Source organism: Erythrolamprus reginae, chromosome 6 (assembly GCF_031021105.1).
Source record: "Erythrolamprus reginae isolate rEryReg1 chromosome 6, rEryReg1.hap1, whole genome shotgun sequence".
Taxonomy (NCBI): domain Eukaryota; kingdom Metazoa; phylum Chordata; class Lepidosauria; order Squamata; family Dipsadidae; genus Erythrolamprus; species Erythrolamprus reginae.
Genome location: NC_091955.1, coordinates 8,615,033 through 8,637,585, shown reverse-complemented (window position 1 = coordinate 8,637,585; position 22,553 = coordinate 8,615,033). Strand labels below are relative to the sequence as shown.

General features: G+C 44.8%; 1 protein-coding gene across 2 annotated transcripts in view; it reads right to left on the bottom strand.

Moving 5' to 3' along the window:
• Positions 1–22,553, bottom strand: part of TSPAN9 (tetraspanin 9) — a 151,664-nt gene that overhangs the window by 2,971 nt on the left and 126,140 nt on the right. For both annotated transcript variants that reach the window (XM_070755222.1, XM_070755221.1), the window contains 5 exons: positions 18,902–19,093; positions 14,958–15,032; positions 9,352–9,453; positions 6,930–7,067; positions 3,350–3,433 (listed from right to left, as the gene is read on the bottom strand). In XM_070755222.1, coding sequence (XP_070611323.1) covers positions 3,350–3,433; positions 6,930–7,067; positions 9,352–9,453; positions 14,958–15,032; positions 18,902–19,093 — 591 coding nt within the window. The remainder of the gene's footprint in view (positions 1–3,349; positions 3,434–6,929; positions 7,068–9,351; positions 9,454–14,957; positions 15,033–18,901; positions 19,094–22,553) is intronic.

Genomic DNA, 22,553 nt, shown 5'->3' with positions numbered 1-22,553 from the left:
TATTAATCTTCTCATCATTCTCGTTGTCCATCTCCTCCCACTTAGGACTGTAACTTGTTGCTTGTATCCTTACAATTTACATTAATATTGATTGCTTCCTATTGGTTTATTTGTACCCTATGACAATCATTAAGGTTTCTTTATCTCATGATTCTTGACAAATGTATCTTCTCTTTTATGGACACTGAGAGCATCTGCACCAAGGATAAATGCCTTGTGTGGCCAATCACACTTGGCCAATAAAGAATTCTATTCTATTCTATTCTATATTCTATTCCATCCCATTCCTCTAATTCTATTCTATTCCATCCCATTCCTCTAATTCTATTCTATTGTACTCTATGAATTACCGCTCTTCAGCCATGGTTTTTAATTTGTCTTGACAAACGTATCTTTTTCTTTTATGTACACTGAGAGCATCTGCACCAAAGACAAATTCTTTGTGTGGCCAATCACACTTGACCAATAAAGAATTCTATTCTATTCTATTCTATATTCTATTCTATTCCATCCCATTCCTCTAATTCTTCTCCGGGTCCCGTCAACTAAACAATGTCGTTTGGTGGGACCCAGGGGAAGAGCCTTCTCTGTGGCGGCCCCGACCCTTTGGAACCAATTCCCCCCAGATATCAGAGTTGCCCTCACCCTCCTTGCCTTTCGTAAGCTCCTTAAAACCCACCTCTGTCGTCAGGCATGGGGGAATTGAGACTTTCCCTCCCCCTAGGCTTATAAAATTTATGCATGGTATGTTAGTACAGTATGTATGATTGGTTTTTAAATTGGGGTTTTAAATTAACTTAAATATTAGATTTGTTTACATTGTATTATTATTGCTGTGAGCCGCCCCGAGTCTGCGGAGAGGGGCCGCATACAAATCTGATAAATAAATAAATAAATAAATAATTCTATTCTATTCTATTCTATTGTACTCTATGAATTACCGCTCTCCAGCCATGGTTTTTTATTTGTCTTGACAAACATATCTTTTCTTTTATGCACACTGAGAGCATCTGCACCAAAGACAAATTCTTTGTGTGGCCAATCACACTTGACCAATAAAGAATTCTATTCTATTCTATTCTATATTCTATTCTATTCTATTCTATGAATTACCGCTCTTCAGCCATGACTTTTTAATTTGTTTAAGACCCTATAATCCCTGAATTCCGGTTAGAGTTGGGGAAACCGAATGGAGCTGAGCATTTACTGACCGGATGCCCTTCCTGATGCCTATGTGGAGTTCACAGAAGGTATTTTCCCTTTGTGCCGTAAGAGAGAAACATCTGTCCCTACCTAGGATTTGAACTCTCAACCTTCCGAGTGGGAGGTCAGCACTGTTGGATACATATATCAGCACCATTAAACTGTTTCAAATCCCTGAGTCATATTCACGGCCACATGAAGTTCAGTTCAATTCAATTCATCAGCAGGGGGATTTTTTTTTGTAAAGGAAAATAATGGAATAGTTACTTGGATAAAAAAATGAATCATCTCAAATGAACAAACTTTGTTCCAGTTGCCACAAATTAACCTTTTTGTTTAGATACTTTATGCCTGGATGATTGAGTGTTCAATGATAGGTTTCACCAGAGGTGCCTATCGTTGAATCCAGGGCCACAGCCCCCAAAGAGCCTGGTTCAAATCTTGCGTCAGCGTCTTGCATGCTTACTTGGGGGAAACCATAACTGCCATCTCCCAGATTCCCAGCTTGCAAAAAAATAATAATTAAAAATTTAAAAAATCCAATTACTGGTCCTTCCACATTCTGAATCAAAGGCATTCTGCTTTGTTCTTTAATTAGCCCCGGGAGTGGTTTTGGGAGAACCTGTATTATTATTTAATGACTTATTTTGTTAGATTTATAAGCCATCCAACTCCAAAATGGACTCTACGTAATAAAAATCATATACAGTATAGCATTAAAACCTCAATCGTTAAAAACATTCACAATTTCTGGGTTGGAGTAGAATATGAATTACCGCTCTTCAGCTGGTCTCAGGCCTGTTTTTAATGCCTTCTGGAAGGCCAGGAGGGTAGGGGCGGTACGAATCTTTGAGGGCAGCTGGTTCCAGAGAACCGGAGCCACCACAGAGAAGGCCATTCTCCACGGCTCCACCAGTTGACATTGTTTGGCCGACGAAATCTGTAGAAGGCCAATCCTGTGAGTTTTGATCGGTCACTGGGAGGTGTGAGGCAGGAGACGGTCCCAGAAGTAATCTGGTCCTACGCCACGTAGGGCTTTATAGGTAATAACCAATGTTAGCTGTAGCTAACGTTATGACCAGTTTGGAGAACCACCAAATCCTCCCCATGCTGTCCAGGGAGAAAAGCATTTTTCCAGCGACCAGTTAGGTCCCACAGACTTGGCCTTCTCCGGGTCCCGTCAACTAAACAATGTTGCTTGGCGGCACCCAGGGGAAGAGCCTTCTCTGTGGCGGCCCCGGCCCTCTGGAACCAACTCCCCCCAGAGATTAGAATTGCCCCCACCCTCCTTGCCTTTCGTAAGCTTAAAACCCACCTCTGCCACCAGGCATGGGGGAATTGATATACTCTTTCCCCCTAGGCCTTTACAATTTTATGCATGGTATGTTTGTATGTATGTTTGGTTTTATAATAAGGGTTTTTAACTGTTTTAATATTGTATTGTTATATGCTGTTTTTATTACTGTTGTTAGCCGCCCCGAGTCTACGGAGAGGGGCGGCATACAAATCCAATAAATAAATAAATAAAATAAATAAATTTTGAAATCCCCTGATATTTCCCTGTAACTTGCGATCCAGTTAAGGCGCGGTCGTAGACAACGTCATACCAAATGGCTAAGCCGTGGAGAAATATAAGTAGTTGAGGAAGCAAGTTGTGGCCCCAGTTATGCTCATTTTTGCTTGACTCTGCCAGGCAGCTTGATCCGGGTTTTTTTTAACATAATTCTTTCCTGATTTTTAAACATTTTTAAATACAGTTTGGTTTTTTTCCACTGATTTATTCCGTTTTTTTCATGAATTCCCTGATATTTCCTGAACCGCCGATTTCCCTGATAATTCCCTGATTTCCAGGTTTGCTGGACACCCTGCCCACCCGACTGGCCCCACCCATCCTTCCCCAAAGCCGTTTTGCACTCGAGGTAAGTGCAGGGCCCATGCGCAGGCCTTCAGAGCCTGGGGGAGGCAGTTTTCGCCCTCCCAGAGGCTTGAGAAAAGCCTCCGGAATCCAGGACAGGTGAAAACGCCCCCCTCGCCATAGTGCAGGAGCCCGAATAGGCCACGCCCACCATGGCCACGCCCACCCAACAACCTGGCAGAGAACCCGTTGCTGAAATATTTGAAGCCCGCCCCTGAGTTAAGCCCATACCTGTATTATGAGGAGACACATCCCAACGGCCCCTGGGATATGCTTGTTGTCGTCAAACCACGTCATGATCTTCTCGTAGCACCCCTGCAGAAGAAACGTTTTATTAAAACATGGTTTGACAAGCCATGGTTTGAACGCCAACGGCATTCTGAGCAGTGAAGGGGGGAAAAAAATAAAGTCTGACTTCTGCCAAACTTAGAATTAGAAACTTCAAAAGGAAATTCGACAGGGATTCACCAAGGAGGTGGTGGGTTTTGCTCTTTTGTTCACGCACAACTGCTCCGGGTTATTATTTTAAAAAGAGATGACATGATTTGCATGCTGGCAGCAAAGCAGGTGTAAAGGCCACTAGCTCAATCAAGGGAAACAAAATTACGGACTCAAAAAGAACATGGCAAAAATGGCATGAATGGGTTCAAAAGAGAACATAGAAACAACGTAATATGAAGCAACAGTACAATGGAAACAATCTACAGCTATCCTGTAAAAAGCTTTATTTACCAGTTAGTGAACGTAATAAATATTAGAATATAAAAGTATGAAATATAATGTATATAATGAAATGCAACAGGTAAAAATCTACTATAGGAATGTTAATAGAGATGGTTTATAATCTGTAAAACAGGATAATGTGTGATTTGAATTATATATGAAAACTTAATAAAGAAAATATTTAAAAAAAACAACCCAGGTGTAAAGGCAAGGTTTATTTTGATTCGTAAGGTGTCTGTAGCATGCACACATTGTGTGTGAATCTATAACTATATATTTAATCCCTGGAAGCAATATTTTAACTGTCATAAACTTGGGTTGGGAAAGAGGTGACAATTACCTCCTTGAAGCCAGAAGGAAACACCATCTGTAGCACTACTGAAGAAACCTGCAGAAAGAAACCTCCAGATTGACTTGAAGGTGACTTTACCTTTTTCTTTTTTTTTTATGTACTACACAGTACTTAAATCCTCTCTGGTGGAACGTTAAAGAGAGCTCTGTGATCTGTAATCTAAGCATCAACCGGAGCCAAGTATTTTTAGCACCGGATCAATTCTTGGACAAACGGCTGAGTGAACAACAGTTATTATCTATTAGCAAATTTATGCCCCGGTCCTATCCTGATTTACCTAGAGCAAGGATGTCAAAGTGGGTTTCTTCGCACTGTAGTTCTCCTCCGCGGGCTGGCTGGGGGGAGGCGAGGAAGGGGAGGGAGACGAGAAGGACGCCTCCTGCAGAGCACTGCCAGCTCAAAATGGGCTGAGAGGGGGGGACATGGGAGATCCTCTGTGGCCTGTTTTTGGCTACCACAGCCTCCTGCAGCATTCCACCAGCCGAGACCAGGCTGTGGCGGGAGGGATATGCAAGATCCCCTGCAACAATGTCGTTTGGCGGGACCCAGGGGAAGAGCCTTCTCTGTGGCGGCCCCGGCCCTCTGGAACTAACTCCACCCGGAGATTAGAACTGCCCCCACCCTCCCTGTCTTTCGTAAACTACTCAAGACTCACTTATACCACCAGGCATGGGGGAGTTGAGATATTCCTTCCCCCTAGGCCATTACAATTTATGCATGGTATGTTTGTGTGTATGTTTGGTTTTATAATAGGGGTTTTTAGTTGTTTTAGTATTGGATTGTTACATGTTGGTTTTTTTATCATTGTTGTTAGCCGCCCCGAGTCTACGGAGAGGGGCGGCATACAAATCCAATCAATCAATCAATCAATCAATCAATCAATAAACCTGTTTTCAACCTCCACGGCCTCCTGCAGCATTCCGCCGGCTGAAAACAGGCCGAAGGGGGATGGACATGCGAGATCACCCATGACTTGTTTTCGATCTCCATGGCCCCCTACAGATTCCCCTAGCCGAAAACGGGCAATAGAGGGGCAGGACATATGAGATCACCTGTAATCTGTTTTCGATCTCCACGGCCTCCTGCAGCATTCCGCCGGCTGAAAACAGGCAGCAGGGGGATGGACATGCGGGATCACCCGCGGCCTGCTTTCGACCTCCACGGCCCCCTGCAAATTCCGCTAGCCGAAAATGGGCGGCGGGGGGGGGGGGGGGCAGGACATGCAAGGTCCCCTGTAATCTGTTTTTGATCTCCACGGCTTCCTGCAGCATTCCACCGGCCGAAAACGGGCTGTGTGATGAGGGACTTACGAGCCCCCCTGAGGCCCACTTTGGCTGGCAGAGGCACAGCAGGCTGGTCTTTTACAGGCCTGCCCTGTGGCCTTGCGTTTGACACCCCTGACCTAGAGGTAATTCCCACCGACTTCTACAGGACTTAAGGATCCACAATGGATGCTATTATAGGAGCGGCGGGCTGCTCCCGGGACAAAGGGGGGGAAAAGAATCGTTCCGGTAGCAGAAATGGAGCTGTGCGCGCAGCTCCAGCTGACTGGCTGGCAGTCGGGCACGTCCAGTGCGACATTTGCTTCCTGCGCATGAAGCAAAATCTCACGCAAGGACATGTGGAACCGTGAGATTTTGGCAATTTTTGCTTCCGCGCATGCGCAGAAACAAAAAACAGGTGAAAATCGCCAAAATCTTGCAGTCGCAAGCACCCTCACGCGAGATTTTGCTTCATGTATATGAAACAAATTTCGCACTGGGTATACATGCCCGAACCCCCTGTGCAACCGCCACATACCCACCTGGAGGTGTCCCGGTAAACGGAGGCAAGTGCTGCCCCTCACTGTATTATAGACAGTCCTTGGCTCACAACCATTTGTTTAGCGACAGTTCAAAGTTATAATGGCGCTGAAAAAAAGCAACCGACCGCCACTTTTCACCCAACCGTTGCAGCTTCCCTTCCTAAATGGTTACGGAATCACAGTTCAGAGACATGACTCATATTCATGATGCTTGCCGTGTCCCAGTGTCACACCATTCCCTTTTGCGACCTGCTGGCATGTAAAGCCAATGGGGAAGTCTACTTAACAACCAGGTTACTAACTTCAACAGCCGCAGCTACTCACTCAACAATTGTGGCCAAAAGATGGTGGTAAAATAGGGCAAAGTTCACTTCGCCACTGTCTTACTTAGCAATAGAAATTTGGGGCTCGGTTGCGGCCATGCGTCGAGGAGTACCTATATTCCAAGTCAAAGAAGTAACCCCGTTGGAAAGAATCTATGGGCGAGGAAGCATGAGGGCACGAATCCCAGCGACCGATAAGGTCCCACAGAATTGGCCTTCTCTGGGTCCCGTCGACTAAACAATGTCGTTTGGCGGGCCCCAGGGGAAGAGCCTTCTCTGTGGCGGGCCCGGCCCTCTGGAACCAACTCTCCCCGGAGATTAGAACTGTCCCCACCCTCCCTGTCTTTCGTAAACTACTCAAGACTCATTTATACCGCCAGGCATGGGGGAGTTGAGATAGCTCTTCCCCCTAGGCCATTACAAGTTATGCATGGTATGTTTGTGTGTATGTTTGGTTTTATAATAGGGGTTTTTAGTTGTTTTTTATTATTGGATTGTACATGTTGTGTTTATTATTGTTGTTAGCCGCCTCGAGTCTGTGGAGAGGGGCGGCATACAAATCCAATAAATTATTATTAAATTATTATTATTATTCAGGTGATGGGTTACCGTTTTCCACACCAAGCTCGTGTTGTTGGCATTCCGACCACAATCTTGGGAATTTTCCATGCAGCATCGGTCGGGGACGACGTTATCACCCAACACGGGGTACCAATCTCTATAATCAGTTACCCCACAGCAGCGCATCTACAGAGGGGGGAAAGGGGGGAGAATAAGCCAGTTTCTGTTCCTGAGAAAGTTGCTTAAAGTTCACAACATTATTAGAGAAATAAGTATTCCGGTCACAATTCAAAGTGTTGGTTATGAGCTATAAAGCCCTTCATGGCACCGGACCAGAATATCTCCGGGACCGCCTTCTGCCACACGAATCCCAGTGGCCGGTTAGGTCCCACAGAGTTGGCCTTCTCCGGGTCCCATCGACTAAACAATGTCGGCTGGTGGGACCCAGGGGAAGAGCCTTCTCTGTGACAGCCCCGACCCTCTGGAACCAGCTCCCCTCAGAGATTAGGATTGCCCCCACCCTCCTTGCCTTTCGTAAACCCCTTAAAACCCAACTCTGCCGTCAGGGATGGGGGAACTGAGATATCTCCCCTTGCCTATGTAGTTTTATGTATGGTATGTTTGTGTGTATGCTTTTTAAATAATGGGTTTTTCGACTTTTAATATTAGATTTGTTATTTTGGACTTTTAATATTAGATTTGTTACTGTATATTGTTTTACTACTGCTGTGAGCCGCCCCGAGTCTGTGGAGAGGGGCGGCATACAAATCTAATAAATAATAATAATAATAATAATAATAATAATAATAATAATAATAATAATAATAGCAATCATTTATTGCAATTATCAGTGGCCTTAGCCAGAGACCAGAACAAAAGGGAGCGTCAATAAATGGTGGTTAATGGAAATAATGGATTACTGCAATAAAGAGTCATGGAAAGCATAGTTTTCAGTAATTGAAATGTTACAGAAGATTTATTTATTTATTTATTTATTTATCAGTTGGACTTGTATGCCGCCCCTCTCCGGAGACTCGGGGCAACGCAGACAAGCAACGCAGACTTGTACCGAGATGATAGGGCAGTGATGGCGAACCTACGCCAGGCGTGCCACAGGTGACATGAGGAGCCATATCGAAGGGCATGTGTGAGCTGATTTTCAGCCATAGGGAAGGCTGTTTCGACCTCTGGAGGCTTCCCTGAAGCTTCCCTGAAGCCTCAGAGTGTAAAGAACAGCACAACGGGCAAACCAGAAGTCCATATTTCCAAACTTCTGGTTTGCTTATTTTTTCACCATCCTAGGTATCAGTGAGGCCTGTGCACATGTCTGGAGGGCAGGGTGGATTGTATGCGTGCATGGAGGGAAGGTAACAGGTGTGGACACACGCATATGCACTATCACATGCACACAACTTCTTTTGGCTTGTGAATCAAAAAAAGAGTTGCCATCCCTGTGATAGTGCATTATAAATAAGGGATGACTGAATGTTATTTGTTGTGGTTAGCTCTGGCCCAGCTCCTGCCCCAAGGACTGTGGATGTGGGGGAGACATCCACATGCTGCAGGCCTGTTTTGCCCCCCCGGTGGAATCTGCTGATGAAGGCTCCTCTGACCAAGAAGACATGAGTGACAGGGAGGAGGAGAGTGTGGCAGACAGCTCAGAAGGAGATCAATTATCTAGCTCCTCCTTGGATTCGGAAAAAGAGTTAATGATACAGCCACGCATGCGGAGAGCGATGCATAGGCAACAACAACTGAGAGATTATTATCAAAGAAAATGAGGCCACCTGTGGTTGGGTGGGGCTGTGGTCATTAGTGAGGCTGCTATAAAGAGCAGCCTGTGGGTTTGGCCATTGTGGAGGATTATCTGATCGTTGTGTTTCATGACTGCTTTACTGACTTTGACCTTTTTGTGCTGATTTTTCCCTGCTTTGAAATTAAACCAGAGTAGGACTGTGAATTACCTCACTGCTGCAAGCTAAGTATCACAGAACTGATAAGGGACTTGTACAAATTACCAGTTTGTTTGGAGACCAGTGCTCTTGGCTATACCAAAAGAGGGCTTAGGTTAAGTGAATTTTCATTATAAAGAACATTGTTTTGAATTTTCAAACGTGTGTGTGTCTGAAAATTGTACCTGTGTATTTTTGGGAGGATTCTACCAGAGAGCCCGACTGAACACTTATTTATATTGGGTTTTACTTTTTACTTGTTTTTCTTCTACGTATTAGAGTAACTTAATCTATTGCTGTAAGCCGCCCTGAATCAGCTAGAAGGGCGGCCTATAAATTTTAAAAATAAATAAAATACATTAAGTTCAGAAGGAAAAAAATTGTTATTTGCTAATGCTACCACTAGATGGCAGCAGCGGAACAGCAAAGACTTATTGGCTATCCTGCAGTGGTGCTCTAGTTTTGGACTCAAAATTTGGTTTGCAAAGATGTAATGTTATATATATATATATATTTACCTCTGCTTGAATGATATTCCATGCGTTCTTCAGCCCCACATTATTTTCTGTGTTGTACAGCTTGAGGCCCTCCTTCAGGTCCTGCTTTGCACTTTCACTCACCTATGTCACAAAAAGAATTGTTTTAGAGTTCTAATTGTTCTTTTTAGTGTGTTTTTTTTCAGATGGCAGGGTGGAAAAGATACAAGCAAGGCTACAGTATTTTAACTGATTAATTCAACTTAATAATACCCTAAAAGAGGCTGAAATTTGGGTGCGTCTTATACTCCGAATGTATCAGGCGTTTACAGTGGGGGCGTCCCTCTGACCTTCCTGCCAATCAGCTTAAGGCTCTGTTGGGAGAATTGGCGCTGGACTTATGGTTGGGGGTCACCACAACACGAGGAACTTTGCCCAGGTTCGCTTGGTGCACCAGTTGTGGCCCTATTTGGATAGGGACTCACTGCTCACAGTCACTCATGCCCTTATCACCTCGAGGTTCGATTACTGCAACTCTCTCTACACGGGGCTACCTCTGAAAAGTGTTCGGAAACTTCAGATCGTGCAGAACGCGGCCGCGAGAGCCATTGTGGGGCTTCTTAGATTCGCCCACGTATCTACAACACTCCGTGGCCTGCATTGGCTGCCGATCAGTTTCCGGTCACAATTCAAAGTGTTGGTCATGACCTTTAAAGCCCTACATGGCATTGGACCAGAGTACCTCCGGAACCGCCTGCTACCGCACGAATCCCAGCGGCCGATAAGGTCCCACAGAGTTGGCCTTCTCTGGGTCCCGTCGACTAAACAATGTCATCTGGCGGGCCCCAGGGGAAGAGCCTTCTCTGTGGCGGCCCCGGCCCTCTGCAATCAACTCCCATCGGAGATTAGAACTGCCCCCACCCTCCTTGTCTTCCGTAAACTAATTAAGACCCACCTATACCGCCAGGCATGGGGGGATTTGAGACATCTTTCCCCCAGGCTTATTATAATTTATGTGGAATGTGGTGGAAGGTCTTAAGCATAAAACCTAATCAGGAAAGACTTCATGAACTCAATCTGTATAGTCTGGAGGACAGAAGGAAAAGGGGGGACATGATCGAAACATTTAAATATATTAAAGGGTTAAATAAGGTCCAGGAGGGAAGTGTTTTTAATAGGAAAGTGAACACAAGAACAAGGGGACACAATCTGAAGTTAGTTGGGGAAAAGATCAAAAGCAACATGAGAAAATATTATTTTACTGAAAGAGTAGTAGATCCTTGGAACAAACGTCCAGCAGACGTGGTAGATAAATCCACAGTAACTGAATTTAAACATGCCTGGGATAAACATAGATCCATCCTAAGATAAAATACAGAAAATAGTATAAGGGCAGAAAATAGTATAAGGGACCATGAGGTCTTTTTCTGCAGTCAGACTTCTATGTTTCTATGTTTGGTATGTATGTGCTGTTTGGTTTTTAATTATGATAGGGTTTTTAGTTTTTTAATACTGTATTAGATTTGTGCCATTATAATATTGTTTTTATCGTTGTTGCGAGCCGCCCCGAGTCTTCAGAGAGGGGCGGCATACAAATCTAATAAATTATTATTATTATTATTATTATTATTATTATTATTATTATTATTATTAACTGCAATAAGGGGTCGCGGCTTTATTTATTTATTCATTCATTCATTCATTCATTCATTCATTCATTCATTCATTCATTTAGATTTGTATGCCGCCCCTCTCCGCAGACTCGGAGGTTGAGAACCACTGGCTAAGGAAAGAGTACATTTCAACACAAGGTAGATCTGTGCTTTTCTTGGTTACACCTGCCGCCTGCTCTTTGAAAGAAGCTAAGACACAAATACCAAATTGTGCACCGTTTGGGTCTGCGGAAGCAGAACTCACTCAGAACTTAAGGAAAGGTCCGCGAATTCAGTGGCCCTATGCAGCCCCTCCTTTCCCAGATCTTCCCCCTTCCCCCCTTCCAAGAACCGAGGGAAGTCCTTGGGCTGCATCACTCAAGAGATTGATTGATGTGTCTGAGTACCAGCAACCTCCTGATGATACCCGATCCCATGCTGATGGACGAGCTCCCCAGAGGCCTCACGTAGGGGGGGAGAGAAAGCACTGAGCCTTCAAGGACCCCACAAATCAGTGGGTTTTTCATTCGACCTCTCCCTTTTTTTTGGACTGGAAGAGAATTTGGGGCAGAAGAGACACTGCAGCACTGCACCCCCTCACCCGGTTCCCTTAGTTGATCCAGAAAGATCCCTCGGTGAGGGTGGGGGATCAAGGACAGCCAGGAAGGACACGTATCTGGGTGAGCTCCACCCGAGGTTGCCAATAAATGCAATTCCTGTCAACCCAATGTCATGCCCTCATCACCTCGAGGCTCGACTACTGTAATGCTCTCTACATGGGGCTACCTTTGAAAAGTGTTCGGAAAGTCCAGATCGTGCAGAATGCAGCTGCGAGAGCAATCATGGGCTTTCCCAAATATGCCCATGTTACACCAACACTCCGCAGTCTGCATTGGTTGCCGATCAGTTTCCGGTCACAATTCAAAGTGTTGGTTATGACCTATAAAGCCCTTCATGGCACCGGGCCAGAATATCTCAGGGACCGCCTTCTGCTGCACGAATCCCAGCGACCAGTTAGGTCCCACAGAGTGGGTCTTCTCCCGTCAACCAAACAACGTCGTTTGGCGAGACCCAGGGGAAGAGCCTTCTCTGTGGCGGCCCTGGCCCTCTGGAACAAACTCCCCCCAGAGATTAGAATTGCCCCCACCCTCCTTGCCTTTCGTAAGCTGCTTAAAAACCCACCTCTGCCGCCAAGCATGGGGGAATTGAGATACACTTTCCCCCTAGGCCTTTACAATTTTATGCATTGTATGTCTGTATGTATGATTGGTTTTTATATAATGGGTTTTAACTGTTTTTAGTATTGGATTATACTGTTTTGTTACTGTTGTTAGCCGCCCCAAGTCTGCGGAGAGGGGCGGCATACAAATCCAATAATAATAATAATAATAATAATAATAATAATAATAATAATAATGCCCCCACCTCAAACCTGATTGGACAGAGCACTAATACGAGGGTTGCCCAGAAAGTAATGCACCACATTTTTTTCTCAGCCGACAGTAACGGTACAAATGCGCAACTTTAGATAGACATTATTTGAATTGTCAGGAGTGCGTGCGTAAATTTTGTGTTTCTTCAGACAGAGAGCGGAGCTGCAGCCGTGTTTCGAAATAACATCTGTAAGTGATGCACGTTACAAGCAGCGTGTCGTCATTGAATTTCTCACTGCGGAGAAAGAAACTGTTGAGAACATTCACAAACGTTTGTGTACAGTTTATGGAGAATCTGTAGTCGACAGAAGTACGGTTAGTCGCTGGGCACAGAGGGGGAGGCCATTACAGTGCAGAAATGGCTTTGTGACCAGAACAAGGAGTGGTACCAACAGGACATAAAGGCTCTTGTGTCTCGCTGGAGGAAGGCCATAGAACGGGATGGGGATTGCGCGGAAAAATAGGGAGTGTAGAACAAACATTGTTCTTTCTTGTGTGTAAGTTTCATTGTGTTCAATAAATAATTGTTGAAGAAAAAAAAATGTGATGCATTACTTTCTGGGCCAGTGCTGGAAAAATTGGCTCTTCTATGACTTGTGGATTTCAACTCCCAGAATTCCTGAGCCCATCATGCTAGGTCAGGAATTCTGGGAGTTGAAGTCCATATGTCATAGAAGAGCCAACTTTGCCTACCCTTGTTCTGGGCGACCCTCATAGTACTCATATTTTACCTTCTCCGGGTCCCGTCAACTAAACAATGTCATTTGGCGGGACCCAGGGGAAGAGCCTTCTCTGTGGTGGCCCCAGCCCTCTGGAACCAACCCCCCCCCAGAGATTAGAATTGCCCCCACCCTCCTCGCCTTTCGTAAACTTCTTAAAACCCACCTCTGCTGTCAGGCATGGGGGAACTGAGATATTCTTTCCCCCTAGGCCTTTACAATTTACCCATGGTATGTCTGTATATATGTTTGGTTTTTATAATAAGGGGATTTTTAGTTATTTTAGTATTGGATTGGATTGTTACATGCTGTTTTTATCACTGTTGTTAGCCGCCCTGAGTCTACGGAGAGGGACGGCATACAAATCCAATCAATCAATAAATAAATATTAACATTAATAATGACTGATATCAACAGTATATTACTATTGTTGATGACAATGGTAGAAAGGCATAATCCCACAAAAATATGTATTTTCAAGCTATTCCTCCACCTCTCTCCACTTTTTAATGCCATAAAAACTGATTTTTCTTTTCTTTTTGGGGGGGAGTGAGTTGATTAAGTGGTAAATACGCCTAGTTGGGTTCTCAGTTAGGAACCGGTGTGCAAATTAATGTTTCTGCAGACTTTTCCTTCTATCGGTGACATAATTGTATCCCAAGAATTATAGTCTGGCAATGACCAACAGCTGCTTCTTTGATGGGTCATGCATAGCGCCATAAATAAACTGTTTAATTTCTTTCTCGGTTGACCTAGATCTCGTGTCTTTCTTGATTCAACTGAATGTACCCTTTCTGTAAAATAATGCTTCGGTCACATTCTTGCCTCGATGCTCATTATCTTTTGAGGGAATATGCATGAATGTTTGTTTGGGTATTTTTTCTTTTGTAGAAACATAGAAGACTGATGGCAGAAAAAGACCTCATGGTCCATCTGGTCTGCCCTTATACTATTTCCTGTATTTTATCTTACAATGGATCTATGTTTATCCCAGGCATGTTTAAATTCAGTGACTTTGGATTTACCAACCACGTCTGCTGGAAGTTTGTTCCAAGCATCTACTACTCTTTCAGTCAAATAATATTTTCTCATGTTGCTTTTGATCTTTCCCCCAACTAACTTCAGATTGTGTCCCCTTGTTCTTGTGTTCACTTTCCTATTAAGAACACTTCCCTCCTGGACCTTAACATATTTAACATATTTAAACATAGAAGACTAACGGCAGAAAAAGACCTCATGATCCATCTAGTCTGCCCTTATGCTATTTTCTGTATTTTATCTTAGGATGGATATATGTTTATCCCAGGCATGTTTAAATTCAGTTCCTGTGGATTTATCAACCATGTCTGCTGGAAGTTTGCTCCAAGGATCTACTACTCTTTCAGTCAAATAATATTTTCTCACGTTGCTTTTGATCTTTCCCCCAACTAACTTCAGATGGTGTCCCCTTGTTCTTGTGTTCACTTTCCTATTAAAAACACTTCCCTCCTGAACCTTATTTAACCCTTTAACATATTTAAATGTTTCAATCATGCCCACCCTTTTCCTTCTGTCCTCCCAACTATACAGATGGAGTTCATGAAGTCTTTCCTGATACGTTTTATGCTTAAGACCTTCCACCATTCTTGTAGCCCGTCTTTGGACCCGTTCAATTTTGTCAATATCTATTTGTAGGTGAGGTCTCCAGAACTGAACACAGTACTCCAAATGTGGTCTCACCAGCGCTCTATATAAGGGGATCACAATCTCCCTCTTCCTGCCTTGTCCCAAGGAATTTACACTAAAGAAAAGAAGCTTTGCTTTCAAGGATGAGCTACCAAGCCTTACGCTGTATCAATACTCACCTTGTCCATATAAACAAAGAACAAAATCAGCAAGATCAGTTCAGCCAGGAGAATGATCAGCAAAACGACAAAAAACTGAAAGAAAGGAACGGAGCGGAGCGTCAGAATCCGAGCATGGGAAAGGTTTAGGAAAAAACACTTCATATAAATGATATCGCCAGATCGGAAAACATGAGCTGTACAGTTACATTAACCTACTTAGGGATAATCAAAACAACAAGGAAAAATAAGCTCTGATTAAATCCCCCCCCAACCCCAGACAGCTGTGGACCATCGTCACGTGGCCTGGGAGATCGGTCCAGTGGTTCCTGAATGGGGTCACAATTCCCCCACGGCAGCTATGTGGGTGTCTTCTTGCTTAAATCATAGTTGGAGGTTATGAGTGGTAGAAGCTTCGTCCAGCTTCAACTGACCAACCAGCTCTGATTCCACCTAGGACCAAAAGCCTGGGTGATGGCAAAAAACTCTTGATCGGTTGACCCCCAAAGTGCTTTTTTTTTCAAGAGAGAATTTGAAGATGTTTTGCTTCTCCTCCAAGAAGCTTCTTCAGCTCTGACTGGATGGTGGGGGAATGGAAGGATTGATACTCCTTGCAGACAGCTGGTCATCTGCTTCCTTTTAGAGCAGGGGTCCCCAACCACCGGGCCGCGGACCAGTACCGGGCCGCGGGGCATGTTGCACCGGTCCGTGGAGTCAGCAGCTGCCGGCCCTCATGCCGCCACCCCCTCCCTCCAGCGCTTCGCCTCCCGCCGGGCAAGAGGCCTCGGGAGGCAGGTTCTGCCGGCCACAGGACGATGGATGGGACAGAGGGGCGGGAAGGACCGAGAGGCTCAAGCCTCTTTTGGCTTCTGCCGCGGGGCACTTTTGCGTTTTTGGCTGGGGGGAGGCAGGAGGGCCAGCCTGACCCCCTCTCTCCAGCGCTTAGCTCCCGCTGGGCAAGAGGGCTTGGGAGGCAGGTTCTGCCGGCCACAGGACGATGGCGGGAAAGAGGGGCGGGGAGGACCAGCACCCCCATGCTTAATCCCGCCCCCAACCACACCCCTTTCCGCCCCCACTGGGCCATAGAAAAATTGTCTTGCTGAAACTGGTCCCTGGTGGAAAAAACATTGGGGACCACTGTTTTAGAGGGTCCTTGAGGCCACCTGGAGGTTTATCGGTGTCCTCAGGATCATCCAAGGAATGCAAATGGCTGAAGGCATGCAGCCTTCCTTCAGTGGGTCGCCCTCTAGGGAAGGCACTGCATGCCATGATTGTCACATCAGAATGAAATGACAGAGAGAAAGTTTTCTCCATGGGAGGACGACCTTGAATGGACCCAGGTCTCTCCTGTTTATTGTGTTTTCACAGTCCTGACATGTGGTACAGAATAACCAATTGCGAACGCCACATACATTAAACCATTCTCCAGCAGCTATTTACTTTTGTACCTTATAAGGCAAGCTTCTCAGAAGCTACATTCCTCGCCTTTTCCCAGGAATGTGTATTTACTGGTGATTAGCAAAGGAATGTGTAAGGCATATATTTCCTTATATGGAAGTTCTATAGGTTTTCTTGAAATGCTTTCCATACATGGTCATGATTCTGCAGGATGCTTATTCAGCCTGGGCTGCCTTTCCACAGAGGAAGAATTAAGATTTTATTCAGCATATAATTTAGGCTTAAAACATCACTCTCCAGCAATATTTTATTTCCAAATTTCAGTGCTTAAAAACCTATGATTACAACAAATGGCCGTGGAGCCTTCTTGGAACTACTGAAAGGACTGTGTTGTAGACTGGAGATAGATGAGGTCCTATCCCTTTTTGAGGAAGGGTTGCTCAATTTTGACACAGGTGGCCTCTTTGACCCCTCCTCCAAACCAGCGTTCTCTTCTGTCCAAAATATGGACTTTGCTGTCTACAAAGTGAAACGTTTTCCAAGAAAAACCAGGAAGTCAAATTGCCTCTTGAAAAAGCACTATTTTTTTGGCAAAAGTTTTTTTTTTTTGCACACATATTCACAAATATGCCATTTCATTTTCTAATTCTTAATACAATAATCTGATATACAGTGGTACCTCTACCTAAGAACGCCTCTACTTACGAACTTTTCTAGATAAGAACCGGGTGTTGAAGACTTTTTTGCCTCTTCTCAAGAACCATTTTCCACTTACAAACCTGAACCTCCGAAACTGTTACCGGAAAAGGCAGGGAGAAGCCTCCGTGGGGCCTCTTGAGGAATCTCATGGGAGGAAACAGGGCCGGAAAAGGCGGGGAGAAGCCTCCGTGGGGCCTCTCTAGAAATCTCCTGGGAGGAAACAGGGCCAGAAAAGGCGGGGAGAAGCCTCCTTGGGGCCTCTGGAGGAATCTCCTGGGAAGAAACAGGGCCTCCCCCCTCCCTGTGGTTTCCCCAATTGCATGCATTATTTGCTTTTACATTTATTCCTATGGGAAAAATTGCTTCTTCTTACAAACTTTTCTACTTAAGAACCTGGTCATGGAACGAATTAAGTTCGCAAGTAGAGGTGCCACTGTATATATTTTTATTCATCAAGGCAATTATTGTTTTTATTCAATCAAGGCTGGTTTTCTGCAATCCCTTGACCCCTTTTTTAAATTTCCCATAACCGCTCTCCCTCTCCTCCTATCCCTCTTCTACCTTTCTTCCTTTCCTCTCCCTTCCTCCCTTCTCTACTTTCCTTTCCTCTCCCCTACTCCTCTCCTCTTTCTCTCTCCTTACTCCTCCTCTTCCTCTCCCTTTCTTTTTTCCTCCTCACCCTTCTTCCTCTTCTCTCCTCTAGTGCTTTTTTGAAAAGATTTTAAATTTTTATTCCCATACAAACATCGTCACATATTTATCATCTCATTTCTCATTTCATTCTTTTCCAGAAAAGTCTATATTCATCTTGTTGCTTTATTAGTTCAAGATCGCTTTTTCCTCCCTTCCTATCTCCTACAGTCCTTCCTCTCTCTTTCTTCCCTTCCCTTCTTCTCTCTCTTTCTCAACCTACATCTCCCCCTCCGCCCTCGCCTTCTTCTCTTCCCTCCTTCCTCCTTTCTGCCCTCTCTCGTCTCCTATTTTATTGCCATGTTCTTTTATTCTAATACATCTCGGGATGGCATTCTAGCAGTCTCGATTCATTGCTTATTTAAAATCTCTGCTCTATTTTCTTCTTTACATTTTTCACACGTTCCTATATTCCATTATTCATGTGTACTTGTCGGATATAACTTTTCCATTTTCCCCTTCCCCTCTTCATCGTGTGCCGTCTGGGTTTCTCTTTCACTTTTATTTTGAAAAAAGCACTTTTGGAACCAGCAGGACTTGGGTGACTAAGAATCTCCATGTCAGTTCTTCCATACCGGCCATTTGGGAGCTGACATTCAGGCAGCACAAGATCATATGTTGCCACCTCCTGTTAAAGTCTACTTCAGCTTCAACCACAACAACACAAGGGCACACAACAGATTCAAACTGAATATTAACCGCTCCAAACTTGACTGTAAAAGAGAAAACAACTTTAGCAATCAAGTTGTCGAAGCGTGGAACTCATTGCCTGACTCCGTAGTGTCATCCCCTAACCCCCAACATTTTACCAGCTGTTAAATGAATCTGGTTTCCCCCATTTGATTTTTCTGAGCCGAAGATCGCAAAAGGGGATCAGGTGACCACGGCGCACTGCAACCGTCATAAATATGAACGTTGACGGCAGAAAAAGACCTCATGGTCCATCTAGTCGGCCCTTATACTATTGCCAAGCATCCAAATTTTGATCACGGAGATGCTGCAATGGTCGTTGTAAGGATGAAAAACGATCTTAAATCCATTTTGTTCAGTGCTGTTGTATCTTCGAACAGTCACTAAAGGAACCTTCGCAAGTCGAGGACTATTGGTGTGGGGGGGGTAGGCAATTTCTCAAGTCCTTGACACGAAAACAGAAAACCCTGTACAGAATCCCAACTTACGCTTAAAAGTAGGCACTTGTTTTCTTTGATGGCACCCAAACAGCCTAGGAAAGCCGTCACCATGACGATGGTCCCGATGGCGATGACCAGGTTTGCCGCCGACAGCGACGGGAAGGTGGGCGAAAACGTGGCGAAGTTCCCTTGGGAGACCGAGAGCCATATTCCCACACCCAGGAGCCCACAGCCACACAGCTAAACAAGAAAAAAGGAAAGAGACTGTCAGGCCGAAGCCATCGCTTTTGAGTTGGAGACCTTGGCCTGCCACAAGTAAAATAGTACAGTGGAAGTTGGGGAGGGGTGGTTGCCTGAGAAGGGAAAATATTAGCCACAACAAACTCTTTCCAGAGATTCAAGGTCATCCGTATAGTCTGGAGGACAGAAGGGAAAGGGGGGACATGATCGAAACATTTAAATATGTTAAAGGGTTAAATAAGGTCCAGGAGGGAAGTGTTTTTAATAGGAAAGTGAACACAAGAACAAGGGGACACAATCTGAAGTTAGTTGGGGGAAAGATCAAAAGCAACGTGAGAAAATATTATTTCACTGAAAGAGTAGTAGATCCTTGGAACAAACTTCCAGCAGACGTGGTTGGTAAATCCACAGTAACTGAATTTAAACATGCCTGGGATAAACATATATCCATTGTAAGATAAAATACAGGAAATAGTATAAGGGCAGAGTAGATGCACCATGAGGTCTTTTTCTGCCGTCAGTCTTCTATATTTCTATGTTTCTATCCTTTGTTCAGCACCATTCTGAAGTACAGGGGAGGATTGTGGACAATGAGAGAACCGGAGTGGTCCATATGATGACCTTGTGGGTGTGGGGACGAGGGATGAACCTTAACCTGGATGGGGAACTGTAGGAAAAGTTAGTATCAGGTTGACTGCAGTTCCTATCCAACATGGCTCTGTTAATAAATTGGAGCTTGGAAGAAAGCCAAGATTTGGATTTCTTAGAAGTTAATTGGGACGTTGGCAGAGAGAGAAAAAGGAGAAGAGATGAGATAGGGAAAAAGGCTTGAGTCTCTGCCCTTTGCCACACTGACTGGTAGGGGTTGTATTAAAGTTTTGTTGCGGAAAAACCAATTTCCAAACGCACACACAAATGACTGATTCAGCTGTATTAATAAACTATGTTTGTTTATTAGATTTGTATGCCGCCCCTTTCCGTAGACTCGGGGCGGCTCACAACACAATAAAAACAGTTCATAACAAATCTAATAATTTACAATTTAAGATATTTAAAAAACCCCATTATTAATCAGACATACATACAAACATACTACAGTGATCCTTCGATTATCGCGAGGGTTCCGTTCCAAGACCTCTCGCGATGATCGATTTTTCGCGATGTAGCGGTGCAGAAGTAAAAACACCATCTGCGCATGCACGCCCTTTTTCCATGGCCGTGCATGCGCAGATGGTGGAGCGACGAAAGTTCGGAGGCTGGCAATGGTTGTTTTTCATGCCGGCCACCCCCCCCCAGCGCCTCCGGGCTCCTCGCCGCTACCCCCCGCCCGCCCGATTCGCCCCTCTCACCGGCTTTCTTGGGGCACGAGTCCTCCTTCAGCAGCGCTTGTGGCAACGGCTTCTCGGCTTTTAGAATGCCCGCCTCCTTCCTTCCTTCCCTCCCTCCTTCCCTCCCTCCTTCCCTCCCTCCTTCCTTCCCTCCTTCCTTCCCTTCTCTCCTTCCCTCCCTCCCTCCTTCCCTCCCTCCTTCCGTCCCTCCTTCCTTCCCTCCTTCCCTCCCTCCCTCCGCACGTATTTTTAATTTATTATTTTTTGAAAAATCGCGATATAGCGTTTCGCGAAGCTCGAGATCGCGAAAATCGAGGGATCGCTGTATACATAAATTGTATAGGCCCAGGGGAGATATTTCAGTTCCCCCATGCTTGACGACAAAGGTGGGTTTTAAGGAGTTTACAAAAGGCAAGGAGGGTAGGGGCAGTTCTAATCTCTGGGGGGAGCTGGTTCCAGAGAGACGGGGCCGCCACAGAGAAGGCTCTTCCCCTGGGGCCCACCAACCGACATTGTTTAGTTGACGGGACCTGGAGAAGGCCCACTCTGTGGGACCTAATCGGTCGCTGGGATTCGTGCAGCAGGAGGCGGTCTCGGAGATATTCTGGTCCAATGCCATGAAGGGCTTTAAAGGTCATAACCAACACTTTGAATTGTGACCGGAAATTGATTGGCAACCAATGCAGACTGCGGAGTGTTGGAGTAACATGGGCATATTTAGGGAAGCCCATGATTGTTCTCACAGCTGCATTCTGCACGATCTGAAGTTTCCAAACACTTTTTAAAGGTCGCCCCATGTAGAGAGCATTACAGTAGTCGAACTACTTTATAAACATAATAACGGATGAATTTACAGTACCATTAGCAGAGTTCTTCTTCAATGCAGCTACAAGGAAACCCAAGCGGGAGAGTTAGTTTCATTTCAGCAGAGCAGACAAGCAGAGTGAGCTGAGATTGCAGAGTGAACGGAAGCCACGCCCAGCCTCAAGCTTAAGTTTCAATTTCGATTCCCTGCACAGACTCAGAAGGGCTCAAGCTCCCCTTGGCTGACAGTTTCTATGCCTATTCAATTGGCTGACCTTGTTAACAGGGGGTCACCCAGTTCATGAATATTCTAACAAACTGGCACTTGGGCTAGTGAGAGGAGGGTGATACCACTTTTGTCCCTTATGGTGGTGTGCCTGCTAACAATTTCCTGACAGTGAGAACAATTAAATCAGTGGAATGACTTGCCTCCAGAAGTTGTGGGTGCTCCAACACTGGAGGGTTTTTAAGAGGAAACTGGACAGCCATTTCTCTGGAATGCTATAGGGCACCAGTGTGTCAAACTGGAACCAACTCCCCACGGAGATTAGAATTGCCCCCACCCTCCTCGCCTTTCGTAAGCTCCTTAAAACCTACCTCTGCTGTCAGGCATGGGGGAACTGAGATATTCTTTCCCCCTAGGCCTTTACAATTTATGCATGGTATGTTTGTATGTACGTTTGGTTTTACAATAAGGGTTTTTTAGTTGTTTTAGTATTGGATCGTTAAATGCTGTTTTTATTACTGTTGTTAGCCGCCCCGAGTCTACGGAGAGGGGCGGCATACAAATCCAATCAATCAATCAATCAATCAATTTTATTGAAGGCCACATCAGGGCTGTGGTTGATTTGTCTGAAATGATACCATGCATGAGCCTAGAAGACCTCCAAAGTCACTTCCAACTCTGTTATTCTGTATTCCGCCGGAAAGATCAAGTGGCCAGATCGAGGTGCCAAGATCCAGCTGGTCACTAGATAGAAACATAGAAACATAGAAGACTGATGGCCGAAAAAGACCTCATGGTCCATCTAGTCTGCCCTTATACTATTTCCTGTATTTTATCTTACAATGGATATATGTTTATCCCAGGCATGTTTAAATTCAGTTACTGTGGATTTACCAACCACGTCTGCTGGAAGTTTGTTCCAAGGATCTACTACTCTTTCAGTAAAATAATATTTTCTCATGTTGCCTTTGATCTTTCCCCCAACTAACTTCAGATTGTGTCCCCTTGTTCTTGTGTTCACTTTCCTATTAAAAACACTTCCCTCCTGGACCTTATTTAACCCTTTAACATATTTCAATGTTTTGATCATGTCCCCCGTTTT